The sequence below is a fragment of the Plasmodium vivax genome, chromosome 5, assembly GCF_000002415.2.
Source record: "Plasmodium vivax chromosome 5, whole genome shotgun sequence".
Classification (NCBI taxonomy): Eukaryota; Apicomplexa; class Aconoidasida; order Haemosporida; family Plasmodiidae; genus Plasmodium; species Plasmodium vivax.
The window spans coordinates 571976-586832 of record NC_009910.1 but is presented as its reverse complement, the minus strand read 5'-3'; the positions used below and the strand labels follow the sequence as shown (position 1 = coordinate 586832).

The 14857-nt window shown below is 47.5% G+C and overlaps 5 protein-coding genes across 5 annotated transcripts, besides 4 other annotated features; all 5 read left to right on the top strand.

The window, feature by feature from the left end:
- Positions 1–245: 245 nt before the first annotated feature.
- Positions 246–2819, top strand: PVX_089475 (RAD protein (Pv-fam-e); the record flags this gene model as incomplete). The annotated part of the gene is made up of 2 exons (XM_001614934.1): positions 246–415; positions 545–2819. The coding sequence occupies 2 exons, from the start codon at positions 246–248 to the stop codon at positions 2817–2819; spliced, it is 2445 nt and encodes an 814-aa protein (XP_001614984.1).
- A 117-nt stretch (positions 2820–2936) lies between these two features.
- Positions 2937–2963: a microsatellite.
- Positions 2964–4972: 2009 nt separating this feature from the next.
- Positions 4973–6028, top strand: PVX_089473 (RAD protein (Pv-fam-e); the record flags this gene model as incomplete). The annotated part of the gene is made up of 2 exons (XM_001614933.1): positions 4973–5076; positions 5254–6028. 2 exons carry the CDS (start codon positions 4973–4975, stop codon positions 6026–6028), a joined length of 879 nt encoding a protein of 292 aa, XP_001614983.1.
- Positions 5860–5891: a microsatellite.
- A 1025-nt stretch (positions 6029–7053) lies between the features above and the next one.
- Positions 7054–7080: a microsatellite.
- A 1020-nt stretch (positions 7081–8100) lies between these two features.
- PVX_089470 (RAD protein (Pv-fam-e)) lies at positions 8101–9205 on the top strand (the record flags this gene model as incomplete). The annotated part of the gene is made up of 2 exons (XM_001614932.1): positions 8101–8139; positions 8309–9205. 2 exons carry the CDS (start codon positions 8101–8103, stop codon positions 9203–9205), a joined length of 936 nt encoding a protein of 311 aa, XP_001614982.1.
- A 2256-nt stretch (positions 9206–11461) lies between these two features.
- Positions 11462–12464, top strand: PVX_089467 (RAD protein (Pv-fam-e); the record flags this gene model as incomplete). The annotated part of the gene is made up of 2 exons (XM_001614931.1): positions 11462–11527; positions 11664–12464. The coding sequence occupies 2 exons, from the start codon at positions 11462–11464 to the stop codon at positions 12462–12464; spliced, it is 867 nt and encodes a 288-aa protein (XP_001614981.1).
- Positions 12465–13003: 539 nt separating this feature from the next.
- Positions 13004–14492, top strand: PVX_089465 (RAD protein (Pv-fam-e); the record flags this gene model as incomplete). Its single annotated transcript, XM_001614930.1, has 2 exons — positions 13004–13072; positions 13197–14492. 2 exons carry the CDS (start codon positions 13004–13006, stop codon positions 14490–14492), a joined length of 1365 nt encoding a protein of 454 aa, XP_001614980.1.
- Positions 13006–13030: a microsatellite.
- Positions 14493–14857: the final 365 nt, after the last annotated feature.

Genomic DNA, 14857 nt, shown 5'->3' with positions numbered 1-14857 from the left:
TTTTTTTTTTTTTTTTTTTTTTTTTTTAAAAAAAAAAGTTATCCAATTTTTTTCGAAAAAAATTTCCAAAAAAAAAAAAAAAAAAAAAAATCTTTAAAAACATTTGAGCAAGGCTTTTTTGCTACCAAGTGGGTCTTCCAACAGTTTGCCGTTGAAATAATGAATTTGTAATAAAAAGAAAATAATTCTATTTTTTTTTTTTTAACTGAATATTTAGCTAGTCGTGCACAGAGAGCGGCGTCAAAATGGTTCATTCGAAGGAGCGTCGTTCGTGGGTGCACGTTTTATGTGTACCCCTTGTCCTGCTTTGCACTGTGTCACTGGTATGTGGGGCGTTTTTTTCATTTTTTTTTTCACCACAATTGCGCCAGCACATGGGAATACGATTTATCGTTTTCCAAAGTTCTCCCCGCAAGTGCTCTCCGCTTGCCCCTTTTTGGCGTTCCCTCTAATGTCACCCACTGCGTTCTTTACACCTCATTATTACCACTACTACTACCACTACTACCATTATTATTATTTTATTTTTTTCCTTTTTGCAGAGCCCGAATGGGGCAACGCAGGTGGGGACCTCCGCAGGGACATACCCACCTAGGTGTGCCAGAAGTTTATCCGATAGGATGCTCTTTTTGGATGGTTCTGTATTCCAGGAGAATCGCCTCGCGAATGGGAACCACCTCCCGAATGGGGACCACCTCCCGAATGGGGACCACCACAATGGCGTGAGCCAGGAAGGGCACCTACACGGGCAGAGGCACACAGACGGTAACTGGGCGGAGGGGAAGAACCACAACGCGTCTGAGGAGAAGCACCCTGGTGGAGACCATCACAAGAAACACAACATCTTTTATAAGCACCACCGTACCTGGGCGGATGGGCAGGGTGACAACTGGCCCGGCATGGAGCAAGGAAACGGGTTCGACGAGCAGCAAGAAAACAGGCTTGGCATGCAGCAAGGCAGTTTGACTAGCACGCAGAAAGACAACTGGCCCGACGTGCAGCAAGGCGGTTGGGCTGGAATGGAGCAAGACAAATGGCCCGAAATGCAACAAGACCAATGGCCTGGCATGCAGAAAGGCAGTTGGCCTAGAATGGAGCAAGGAAACGGGATCGACGAGCAGCAAGGCAAATTCCCCGACGTACAGCAAGAAAACTGGCCCGAAACGCAGCAAGGTAGTTTGCCCAGCATGCAGCAAGAGAAATGGCCTGGCACGGAGCAAGAGAAATGGCTTGGCATGGGGCAAGGCAACTGGCCTGGCATGCAGAAAGACAACTGGCCTGACATGCCGCAAGACAAATGGCGAGAAATGCAGCAAGACAACTGGCTCGATGAGGAGCTAAACAAATGGTTCGATGAGCAGGAAGAAAAATGGTTCAATGAGCAGCAAGGCAAATTGCCCCCCATGGAGCAAGGCAAATTGCCCGGCATGCAACAAGGTAAATTTCCCAGCATGCAGCAAGGCAAATTGCCTAAAATGCAACAAGGTAAATTGCCCGGCATGCAGCAAGACAACTGGATCGATGAGATGCATCTCAAATGGGACGCTGAGAGGTACAGCAAATTGGAGGGAGAGAAAAACCATGGCAGGGGTGCCGAGCAGCAACAGGGCAAATCTGCAGAGCGGCATGGCAAGTCTGCAGAGCAGCAACACGGCAAATCTGCAGAGCAGCAGAATGGAAGGTCTGAAGAGCTGCAGCTGGACTGGTCCTTTGGGGATGAGCATAGCGTGTCTGATGCGGATGACCATAGCACGATCGACGGGGATGATCGTAGCAGGTTCGGTGGGGATGATCGCAGCACGATCGATGGGGATGATCGTAGCACGGTCGATGGGGATGACCATAGCACGATCGATGGGGATGATCGTAGCAGGTTCGATGGGGATGCGCATAGCAGGTTCGGTGGGGAAGAACCTGACTTGTCAGATGAGGAAAAGGATAAGGAGGCCTCCCCCCAGCAACGTTATGGGGGTTATCCCAAGCAAATTTACGGGGGCTACCCTAAGCAAAGTTATGGGGGCTACCCCAAGCAAAGTTATGAAGCCTACCCCAAGCAAAGTTATGAAGCCTACCCCAAGCAAAGTTATGACGCCCAGCAAAGTTATGTAGGCTCCCCGCAGCAAGGCTATGTAGGCTCCCCCCCGCAAGGCTATGTAGGCTCCCCGCAGCAAGGCTATGACGGGCAGCAAAGCTATGCCGTCCAGCAAAGCTACGGAGGGCAGCAAAGCTATGGCGGCCAGCCAAGCCATACCGCCCAGCCAGGGCAATGCTGCGAAAACGCGTACCCCAATTGGAAGAACCGCATCCTGGAAAGGTACAAGAAAAACCTCCCATACGGTTGCACCATCTATGACCTTTCGAGGAATCTCACCAACGAGCAAATATTAAACATGCCCGAAAAATTATTTTTTAAGCTCAGCAAAAGAAAGGCCTTTATCCTATACTTTTACCATGGGATCTATTTGGAAAGGAAATACTACGTAATGGTAGATTACATGAATAAGTGGTTCTTCAATCTGGCCAGAACGAATCATTTGCCAGAAGAATACAGGCTGGTGTGGTGGGACGAGTGTCTTATGGAGCTGCTATACGACTTGGAATGCCTCCAAAGAACGTGCGAAAATTTCTTTCGCACGTTTGTTGGAAAAAGGAGAAAAAAGATTTGGACGATGCCATTTGAGAATTTACTAAATCGCTTTTACAGAATGACACTTAAAAGTGCCGTCCGAAATAAAGACAAGTGGATTCGCATCTTGACCCAGAGGGTGAGAAGCTACCAAGCGAGGGCTCACAGGAAGCAGATTACGCACCGGAGGTGAGCGGTGCGAGAGGTGCGAAAGGGTGGTAAATGGTGCAAAATGGCGGCAGTTAGAAAAGGGAAGAAACGGGAGTGTTCTGCAGGACTGCGCGACATCTTCATTTGTTAGATTATATGGGGGCAATAAAATGGGCACGTTCGCCCTTCCTCTCCTTGCAATTTCGTTTCACATTTGAGTGGGAGACGGTTGGTTGTTCCTTCGGCGGAGGAGCGATGGTGAGCAGTTGGCGTTGCGCGTTTGCTCAGCGAAGAGGGAGTCACATGTGAGCGCTCAAAATGTGACTGCCTAATTGTGATTACCCATTCGTTTCACCCTTTTTTCCACCCATTTGTGCGCGCAATTTCGCCAATTTTTTGCCGCCTGGCCGCCGCTACCCATCCCTGCGAATGGCCTGGCACCCCAACTCGAACCCATCATTAACGCAATGACGCGACTTAATCGGGGGGGGAACCCCTCATTTGTTGCTCTCGCATCAGCCAGATAAAGGGGGCCACTCGTCGCATGGCTGCGCGTACACGCACACCTGTGGCTGGTCTGGTCGCTCTACACTAAACGAAGGACCGGCCACTGATCACCGCAGCAGTAGACTTGCTCCCGAGAAGTTGAAAACGGGACGACGCTCCCTGTGCACGAAAGGGTAACATGAGCACTTCTTCTCTTCCGTTACTTCTCCTGCCCCCCATTTTGGCAGAACAAACAGTGGGCACTCCATGGGGGGGCCCCTCCCCTGAGGAACCTCGCCCAGTTACACCATTTCTTTTCGCTCAATTGGTGCTCATAAAATGGATTTGGCCTTAAAGGGCTTAGTCCCTTCATCCCCCAACGGGGGGCAGTATTGAAACGTTTTTTTCTTTTTTTTCATCGGAGGCGATTCCAAATGGTGTTATCTTTAAAGAGGAATGTTTGGCGCGTTCGTCAAATTGGGAGAAAAACATAAGGCAGTCATTTTTGCCACGAAGCGGTGCTACATGTATAGCATTTGAAAAAAAAAAAAAAAAAAAAGTCCTTTCAAGAAAATAACTCACGTTGCTTCATTTAGTAGTCCTTATGAAGGTACCCCTGGACTGCATCCCCAAGGTAGCAACGAACAAAAAAGGAAAGCGCCACCCGTTTAGCTACACAGGAAAGAAGCACTTAGAATTGTTCTACCTTTTGCGGTGAAGTAGCAACTGAGTGGAGGGATAAATCGCGGTGGGTTTTTTTCCCCCTAGCGTTGCAATATGTGACATCTCGCCTAGCACATACGCCGCAACAACGGAAGACGGAGAAGCGAAAACACGCCAAGCAACGGTCATTTAAATGTTATTTGACTAATGAGGAGTTATTTTTTGTTCGAAGGGGAGCAAAAGGCGTTTTGAAAATGCGGCAAAAATTTTAAATGGCAAAAAAAAAATTTAGCAAATGCCCTTTTGCGTTGTTCCTCTTGACATATTTAATTGTAAAAAAAAAAATACATCTGAGATTTGGTTCGCTCTGCGACCCCTGGCCGCTGAACAGAGCAGAGCAGATCAGCATGTGATTTGCGTTTCGTTTGTGCATGGCGAGAAGTTCGCTCCTACTTCGTTTGTTATTTTTTTTTTTTTTTTTTGTTGTTTTTTTTTTCTATTTTTTCGATTTTTTTTTTTTTTCTGGTTCGGATCATGGCTACCCGATTTGTTAGCACCTCCCGGCTAACTTCTGCACTTCGCTTAGGGGCATGCTCTGCCTGCTCAGACGAAAAGTATTCCCTTTAGATGCACCAATGTGGGGGGGGTGCCCCGTTTCTACACTGAGCGCCCACCGGTTCACCGCTCCTCATGCAGTTGTGCATTTGGCCCGTTTGTCGTTTTTTTGGTCCGCGGTTCGGTTCGCTCAGATGAAACACGTCAAAATGGAAGAGAAATGTTTTTATTTCACTTTGCTAAGTTAATCTCCTCTTCGTAGTAACATTAGGGTTGTTTTTTATTTTTATTTTTATTTTTTTGCTTCTGAAAAGGGCAAATATGGTGGCAATTTTTTTTTTGGCACCATTTTGAGCATTTTTCTTGCCTAATTTGTTGCTACGTAGAAGTGGTTGCAAAAGAGCGGCGCGTTAGTGAGCGGTCCCTGTGGAAAGCCTGCCTGCCTGGGGTTACCTACAGACGTGTACACCGCTTCAACTTGGTAGCGGCGAAATGGTCGGAGTGGCCAAGTGGAGGGCCCCCCTGTTGGGCGTCCTACTGCTGGTAAGGAGCACTCAAAGGGGAGTGGGCCAAGCGTCCACCGGGGTGACTAACCGGTGGGTTACTAACCAAATGGGTTACTATCCAAATGACGATGATTTCCCCGCTTCTTTTTTCTTTTCTCCCTTTTAGAGCGCACATCCCCGCCCCCAGTGCTCACCCCTTGGGAGGAACCTCTCCGAGCTGTCCCTCTTCCTGCGCGACTTTAACGCACCGAGCAACGCGCACATGAGCATGAGTATTCCGAGTGGGAAAGGCATGTACAGCGATGGGGAAGAGGAGGGGAAGAACGATTGCAGGGGAGTCGATCCGTGGTGGGGGAACGACCACTATGGGCATCGCAGTTATGAGCAGCGCAGTTATGGGCAGCGCAGGTACGAGTACCATCCAGGCGAAGGCAGCGTGGGCGAGGTCTATCCCTACAGTGAGCAGCCAAAGCGGCAAAGCATCTACAGCAGAAGGAGCAACGCAGCATCCCTCTACAAGCACGCAGAGAGATACGCTAGTGAACCCCTAGGTGAGGATTTTGTATTTCACTTTAGCAAAAACGGAGAGCTGCCATACGGGTGCACGCAAAATGAGATAAGCAAAGAGCTAACCAACGATGAAATTTACTTTTTCGTCACCTCCTTTTTTTTTTACTTAAGTGGAAAAGAAGCTTTTGTAGCCTACTACTACTATATAACCTTTTTGAATAGGGTCTACGCTCATTCGGTGAGGAAGCTACACACGTGGTACAATCACTTGGCGAGGTCCCATAGACTGCCAGACACCATCCGCATAAAACACTGGGAGGAGTGCAAAGCTGACTGGATTAAAGATTTAAGAAGAATAGAAAAAGTGAGTAAGTCCCTCTTCCTTCAGACTATGAAAGGACGCAGGAAAATATTTATGCTCAAATTTAACCTCCTCCTCCACCGGTGCTCGCTGCTGTGGCGGAAGGCCAAGCGCAACAATAAGAGGAAGTGGACCCGCCTTCTGCAGCACAAGGTGAAGCTACACAGGTGAGTCTGAAGCGGTTTGAAGCGGTTTGAAGCGGTTTGAAGGGGCGTGGAGCGGCACGCCCGAGTAGGTGACAACACTTGGGTGCACTCAGCCTGCTCGCCATCCCTCACTTTCTCGCGAAGGGGTGCCCCAGCAGGGGTGACTGCGGCGATTTTAATTTTGCGCAGCTATTTTGCTCAGCCATTTTGCACAGCCATTTTGCACAGCCATTTTGCACAGCCATTTTGCACAGCCATTTTGCGCAGCTATTTTGCGCAGCTATTTTGCGCTGCTATTTTGTCTGCCCCTTTTTTTTGCCCCTTTTTTTTGCCCCTTTTTTTGCCCTTTTTTTCGCTCCTTTTTTTCGCTCCTTTTTGTGTGGCATTTCCTTCGTAAGAAGCAGAGACCCTCTTGCGCCCGTGGCGAGGTGGCACTGATTGGCAATGCCGCCGTGCCCCTGGCGGTGGAGGTACGAAGCGGACTGCGTTCCGAATAATCGTGTGACTAATTGAACATCTGCGCGCATGGCGCAGTTTTGTAGTTTTTCCATTTAGAGGGGAGGTACTGCCCCCCGTGGTGGGGTAGCGGCAGGGATAGCGGTAGCGGCGTGGCAGTGACTGCTGTTAATATGTAGACCCTCACGATCTCCCCTCTCGGGGTGTTCCCTGGGCAACTCACTTATCACTGCAAGGTTGCACGGAGGGAAGGGCGCACATGATATATACGCGCGCTAATGATCACCCTTTTGAATTACATAATTTAAGGGAGGCTTGATGGGCATGCCACCGATAGAGGGGGGAGAGGAGCTACAGCGAGATGGGTCCTCTTATAACAGAGAGGAATCCAAAACGGCGCTTTCACCATGTGCGTTTGATAAAGCGAACCGTAGATGGTTAGCACATTGGGGTTATATCCCTCGGGTGGAGCAATTGAGAGGCCATTTTCCCAGGGGAAAGTAAACGAAAAAGTTTTTTTTTTTTTTTACACACTGTTGTTTGGGTACCCTTTGGTAAGATAGTCCCCAAAAGGAGTTCCCATTCTCAGCGAAGCAATTTCGCTCCTCCGCTAGGTTGAATCGGGGTGATAAATCAACAAGTGGAGCAGGCTGCACAGGTTCTGCAAAATAAAAGGGGTCACCGCGCATTTAAAATAATATATATATATAAATATATAAAAATGTGAAAATTAAAAAAAAGGCCGCGTTGTAACCTTCGCTGGGGAGAAACACCCCAGGTATAATTCGCCAAACGGTGATCTGCACCATTTTTAAATGGCCACATCTTTATAGCCGTGAGAGTAAATCTACCTTCGCCCTGTTCAGCGGAATTTTTTCGCTCCAACTTATTATTATTTGGTAGAACAACTTAGGGGCAGCATTTGTTCTAACGGCAGATAGGGGGAGAAGGCTACCATCCCCTTGGTATTTATTTGTTTTTTTTCATTCGTTTATATGTTTGTTTGTTTGCTTATTTATTATTATTTTTTTTTTTTAATTTGAATGCGAATTGGGCTGACCGCAAATTGCGGCTAATCACCTCATCAGCGTAAATCTCGCCGGACTCTTCCGTGCCCTGCTTTCAAGCTCATTCTATTTAGTCGCCCCTGGGAGGGATCTACCCTTTTAGGTTCGTAATAGGTGGCTTCGGATGGCGCGTTTAACCGTTGCTCTTCCTCTGCGTAGCCATGCTGTTGCTTTTTCTTTTTTTTCTGGTGGCACTTTCTCCCCGCGTGGTCATTTAATTATGGCACACGTTGCGAGTGCTTCTCCGCTGCTCCGTTGCTGAAATCTCTTTTTTTTTTCCTCCTCTTTTCTTTTCCGTTTCACCCTTCTGGCGCGTCAAAGTAGGTCAAGAGGTCATTCCCCCCGGTGAGCGACCCATCGGTGTACCCATTCTGCCTCCACCCCAAAAGGGAAGGCCTCCCTTCGACAGGCAAATTTGCTCGCCCCTTCCTTGCTAACAGTTGACATTACGGTAAAAAAAAAGAAGGCGAAGACGAAGTGGACGAAGAGGAAAAATTCCCTCCGGTACTGAGGGCACAGTTGCAAGGTGAAACGTAAGAAGCCCCTGTGTGTAGCTTAAATGGTGTTTCTCAAAATGGCCTCTTTGCGAAAGCGGGGTGCGCTTGGATGGTGGGTGCCCCGTTTGCTCCCTCTACTGCGTGCCCTACCACTGGTAAGATTGCCCCCCTTGCTTTCCTCTCCCCTCACTTTTACGTCTCCATTTGCAACTTATTGTTCACTTATGTGTAGCTTTACATATGGGTATGCATGCCTGTGCCCTTTTTTTTTTTTTTTCTTCGTAGAACCTGATTGAAGCGGCCAAGGGGGGCGCGTCTCCTCAGCTGGGGGTAACCCCATGTGGGCGCAGCTTATCCGAGCTGTCACTCTACTTGGCGAATTTCAACGATTGGAGGAGTTCTAGCGCAGATGTGAACCACTACGTTAGAGGCGATACTAGCGATGCTAGCGATGTTAGCGATGTTAGCGGTAGTCTTGACGGTATTGACTATCTTGACGTCAGTCGGGACTGCCTCGACGATGCAAGCATTGCCAGTGACGAGTTCGCAAATTGCCGGAGAAATCCGAGCAGTCACCACCTTAGAAGAGGACCGAGCGTCCATTTCAACAGGGGGGAGGAATTGACAAGTGAAGGTGACCCTCAAGAGTGCCAAGAGTGTAGAGACTGTAGAGACTGCCAAGACTGTAGAGAGTACCAATTTGTCTTCAGCAATGATGGCAAGCTCCCATACGGGTGCACCCAGGAGAACATTAGCAAAAGATTGACTGACCAAGAAATCATTTCCCTAACGGCGCAGCATTTTTTCTACATAAGTGGAAGGGAGGCCTTCCTCGTATTCTTCTACTACATCGTTTATCTGACGAGGACCTACCGTCGGATGGTAAATGAATTGAACGATTGGTTTAGGGGAATGGCACTGTCGAGAGGAATCCCAAACGAACTGCGCAACAAATTTTGGGGCGAATGTAAAGCAGACCTCATTAAAGATTTGAAGGGATTGCAAAAAGTGAGTAAAACATACTACCATAAGATAGTCCATGGGCAGACCTTCGTGTTTGTCGTGAGCTTTCATTACCTTCTCCTTCGGTGTGCAATGATGTGGAAGCGGGCGCGCAAGGTGAATGGCAGTAAGTGGGCGGACTTGTTGCGTCAGAGGGTGCTGGACTACTCTGCGGGGTGAGCAGCGGTGAAGTGGTGGCGGTGGAGTCCAGCGGTGAAGCGGCGCGCAGAAGAACCATTACGTGCGCACATAAATACAAACACGTTTAGCAACGTACACGCGCCGTTTCGCTTGCGCCGGGGCAGAGTTCCTCCCAGGTGAATGGGGTAACCAGTGTGCGGACCACATGAAGAGGAACGCCACATGCGGACTATTCCACCCCCGTGGGGAGCAAACATTTCGTGGCTCTCCTCGTGAGGTCAAAATGGTGACGTAGCGCATGAGAGAGCAGTTTTAACAGATTGCCCATCTGACCCTTCCGCATGGTCTTTTTTTTTTTTTTTTTTTTTTTGTATTTCATTATGCTCATAGTTTTTCCTTACCTACTTGCTAAGGGGTGCGACCCAGTTCCTCCTCTAATGCGTTGGAAGACCCTCCCCACTGTTGCAGGGGGGGAGTGGCCACCATGTTTGCAATGGTAACTACCCCGGTTTGGCTCCTTCGAGGGGAGAAAAACGTCCTCTCTGTGCTGTCTCGCCTCCGAGCGCCAACCTAGAGTGACCGCCCCCACAAGCGTTGCGCGTTTGTGTCTATGGAGTGTGCGCGCGCGCTCTTCCGCGTAGCAATCTGTGTACGGCGTGTTATGCTTAACCGGAATGGTGGCGCATCGGTCGAAAAGCTATCGGTTGTAGTAGCGCATTGGGGGCTTCTTCCACAGCGCTGCTTAATATTTTCGCCGAGGGTTCATCCCTTTCGCGCTTTAAGCGTCTAAGCTCGCTGTGAAAATGCCATTTTGGGGGGACACCTCAAAAAAGGGAGGGGGAATGTCCAATGGGTGCGTATAGAGGTGGTAGGCTCTGCCGGCACGTCCACCTGGTTAACCTTTTTAACACCACAAAGGAAGGTCCGAAAGAAATGGCACGTTTTATGTTAACCCTGTTTGGCGTTCAAATTGGAGGTGCGACATTTTGCCTTTTCTCCCACCTGCAATGCGAAAAAGAAACGTGTTGCACCTGCTGCGGGGGCTGCGCCAAGTGGGAAGACAGTCACATCACTATGGTGAAAGCGTCCTATTTGGTTTAAAAAAAAAAAAATAAGAAGAGATATACGTCGACGAAAAATGCAGCGGCTACGCAGAATCGTCGTCCATTTTTTCCTTTTCATTGTGGGACTTCCACCCTGAAGAGAACAACTTTGCGGGGGGCCCAAATTCGCAATTTTGCGAAAGGCATACAGGTGACATTTTTAAAAAAATGTGTCAAAAGTGAATTTAAATTTTTTTTGCCATTTTGGCGGAGCATCCCAGTTGGGCATTACCCAATTGGCGGCAATGTATGTTCGCCTAGCCGCTTCGCAAAAAAGGTGCCCTTTTTGCGCTCATTAAAGGGGAAATTTTTTTTGAAATATTTTGCGAAATGCAGAGCTGCAAATAACGCGCGGGTTGCACAAATGGGATGGTCCTAAATAATACAAATTTATCCACCGCCATGCGGCCATTCGTATTTATGTATAAGTGATGCTCCTTAGCAGACAGCTGCGACGACCCTTTGTGGTGTACCGCCGTATGTCCAAATAAACTGCTCATGCGAATTTTACAACAAAAAGGGGCATGTCAACATGGGGAAAAGCAAAAGGCAACGCTTTTCTTCCCGTAATTTTGTTACCACCATAGGGTTTGGCAACAAATAATGGTTCATCTCATCAGTAGAGGTGGCGTAAGAAAAAAAAAAAAAAAAAAAAAAGAACATATGTCTCCTCCGATTGGTCAGTTAATCTTCCATTTGAGGAAGCAGGTCAGTACATAACTTCTACCCATTTTTTCGCAAAAAGGAGGGAATTTTTTTTTTTTTTTTTTCTTCACTTTTAGACCTTTTCACGCTTCCCAATTGGGACTGCACCGCGTACTACCGTTGCGCAGTATGTTCACGTGAGTCTTAGCAACTGCGTTTATTTTATTTTTTTTTTTTTTTTTCTTTTTTAACGGTGCTGTACATTTCTGCCAATCTCTTAAAGATCACCCCTTTTTAGACGCGAAAAAGGGCACTCTCGCTGAAGCTTTCATTTGACTTCTTTTCCTAACGTGACGTATTTTTTTTTTTTTTTTTTTTTAGTAGAACAAATAAATGCACAAATTGGCGATTTTTTGCTTCTTCTTCAATTTGCCTAAAAATCGCTTGCCCCCATGTAGTTGTCCTTAAAAATCATTTCCTTATGATCGAAAAGAGAATTACTAGTAAAATATATTAGCAAAATATATTCCTAAAAAGCGCAGACAGAATGGCAAATTTGAAGAAGTCCTGTCTTGCCATGTTCGGCGGTTCGCTCTTGTTCGCCCTGTACTCAGTAAGGCAATTTTTTCCACATAAAATTTGATATTTTTTTTTTCTTTCGCAATGATGATATGTTTGTATCTTTTTCGTTTTACTTGGCTTCACCTCCTCTGCATAAATGTATGCTCCTCTTCTGAACGTCTCTTTAGAGCCCACTTGGCCCATCGTACGAAGATGCACGGTCGAGTGGCCAGGCGGCTATCTGCGGGAGAAGCCTATCGGAGCTGTCCCTCCTCTTGGGTAGCTGGGACGGGGCGAGCGACTCGACGGTGAGCCTAAATGAGGGTAGTAGCATCGGCGATATTAGCGATGACTACAGCGACGGTAGCAGTATCAGCGGTAGTAGCATCAGCGGTAGTAGCGACGACTGCAGCGTTCTCTGCTGCGAGGGGGACGGGCTGAGCATCTTCAGCTGTGAGCCCGAGGGCCATTCGACAAACGACCACCGCTGCAGCGGCGAAGACGACTGCGAATTCAAATTTGACGAGCACGACGTCCTCCCGTATGGCTACCTCGAAGAAGACATAGATCGAAGCCTTTCGAACCAGCAGCTGCTGGAGCAGATTCCCCACTACTTGCTCTTGATAAGCAAGAAGGATGCATTCATAGGATTTTATTATTACCTTATTTACCTCAACAGGTGTTACAGCCACGCCATGCAAGAATTGAAGCTATCGTTTGCCCACATGGCAAAAATGAACAGGATACCCTACGATGTACAAATAGAATACTGGCATGAATGCAAAAGGGATCAAATGAAAACCTTAAGAGGGATGGAAGAAGCGGGCAGAAAAAATTTCAAATTAATGGTAAAGGGGAAAGCGGGGGTCATACTCACTAGCCGCTATTTTAAATGCCTCATTTTATGCCAAAATTTGTGGAAAAAGGTGGTGGCAGAAAATAGGGAGAAGTGGATGATCATCTTTCAAGAAGCTGCAAATGGTAGGTAAGAGGTTGGGATACTCTCCAGGGGGGATAGGATAGCTTTATAAAAATGGTTTAATGGAGAGACGAAGCCAGGGAGGAGTCAAATTCGAAGGGACTCCATCAGAAGGGAGGAATTCCACACAAAGGCCACTTTTCGTAGGAAGCAAACAGTTGGGGTGACTTCCTTCTTTTCAAAATTTTACAGTTCAATGGGGAAAAATGGGCCTTTTTTTTCTACTCATTTGCGGTAAGTGCATACCGTTTGCTCATCCACTTTGATCAAACGTGCCATTATCCTAAATGGGTCTTTCCATTTTAGGAACTTTTTTTTATTAACTTTTTTTTATTAACTTCTTTTTAGCTTTTTTTGTTCATTAAAAGGGGCCTTACATGTCCGCTATGCTTTTATGGGAAGGACTCCCGCCGGCGATGACCGCTAGGGGAAGCGATCACCGCTAGGCCAAGCGATGACCACTAGGCGAAGCGATTATCCAAGGGGGAGAAATCATGCCGGTGCATCCAACAGACGTGAAGGAGTGCTTCACCTTTGCTGCGAACACACATGCTCGGTTTTCTGCTCGGTTTTTCCTCCCATGGGGAAAAGAGCGTCCCTTTGGCAAACAGCTCAGTGGTGCGTATTTTTATGGCCAGTTTTGTGCCACACACGGGGGTCGTCATGTGTTAAGCTATGTTAGGCTATGTAAGCTATGCGGTGCTTTTCTTTTTTTTTTTTTTTTTTTTCCTCCCTCTTATAGAACCCGCTGCACCACTCCAAGGTGAACGCGAACACATCGGATCTGCAACCCACGAGGTGCGGCAGAAATCTGTCCGAATTATCTCTCCTCTTCAAGCGTAAGGATGGCCCAAGTGATTCCTACATGAGTATAAACGAGCCGGGTGCTGGGGATGAGGAGGAAGACGAGTTGTTTGGCGAAGACAAATCCGTAGGAAGTACGTCAGATGTGCATTCCTTAGGCAGTACGTCAGATGTGCATTCCTTAGGAAGTAGGTCCGACATTCAATCCATAGGAAGCGTGTCAGACCTTCAGTCCTTAGGAAGCATCGCCGACGTTAGACCCGAGAGAGCATCCGACGTTCACTGCGATAGCATGTTTGACGTGAGACCCGAAAGTATGTCAGACGCTCAGTCCTTAGGAAGCGTTTCTGACGTGAGACCCGAGAGTATGCCCGACGTTCCGTGCGAAAGCTTGATTGACCTCCGATCTGGAAGCATGTCAGATGTGAGACCCGAGCGTATGTCCGACGTTCACCGCGAAGGCATGCCAGACGTTCACCGCGAAGGCATGCCAAACGTTCACCGCGATAGCATGTTTGACGTGAGACCCGAAAGTATGTCAGACGCTGGGCGGGATGACTGGCAACACCCATACGACAGCGCACGTACGATTCATTTTAAAGGCGAAACGGGATACACCAATGGGCCCCAAAAAAAGAAGGCACCTCCCCCCAAAAGGCCGCCGCATCCCCCACAAAGGCCAGCGTCTCCCCCCAAAAGGCAGGCGCCCTCCCCCAAAAAGCACCTAATCGCAGTCTTTAAACCAAATGGTGTGCAAAGAAAAAGCGCAGGTAGTAAACTCCATATAGTTGACATAACTGCGAAACGTAATGTTAACAGATCAGATTTTGAATTATTAGAAAGAGCTACCTACTATGGAACGTTCACTCTGAAAGCAGAAGAGGTCTGTGAGGGCTACGGCAATTACAACATCTATCTAAACAGGAACTATAAGCGTTTGATGAATAAGTTCTATAGGTGGTTTTATAGAAGTGCCAGATTACGTAGCTTGCCGGATGATCTCATAGACCAATATTGGGCGGAATGTGAAAAGCAATTTTTGCTAGACTTAGAAAAGACGGAAATGATCTCTAGATCTTATCTAAATAACCTCATAAAGGATAGAACTGAAATTTGGATTTTAAAATACGAAATGTGCATGCTCCGCTGTAAGAAATTGTACATGAGGGCCTTCAGGGACAATAAGAGGAAGTGGAAAAGAATCCTATATCAAAAGATTATACGTTCTGCTTGAGGAGAGGTCCCAAAAGGGTCTCCAAAAAAGGGGCACCCCCAGATATGCATATATACATATACATATATTTACGAGGCTACCCAGGGGGAACCACCTGCGTAGTGCCCCCCACTGTGTAAAAATAAAAGATACACATTTGGGGATGTTCATTTGGCATGCTCTTTTTTTGAGCAGTTAATGAGGAACCCGCTTCTCATTAGCGCAATGAGGATTCCCTTTTTTTTTTCCTTTTTTCCATCGCGATGAGCGACCATTCCGTGTTTCTCTCCTTCAATTTGTTAAATTTTTACATTAAGAAGGAACGTCTCGTCCCCCGTTTGTGTGTGCATAATTTTCCCTTGCAGTGCGGTGCGTTTTGCCTTTTC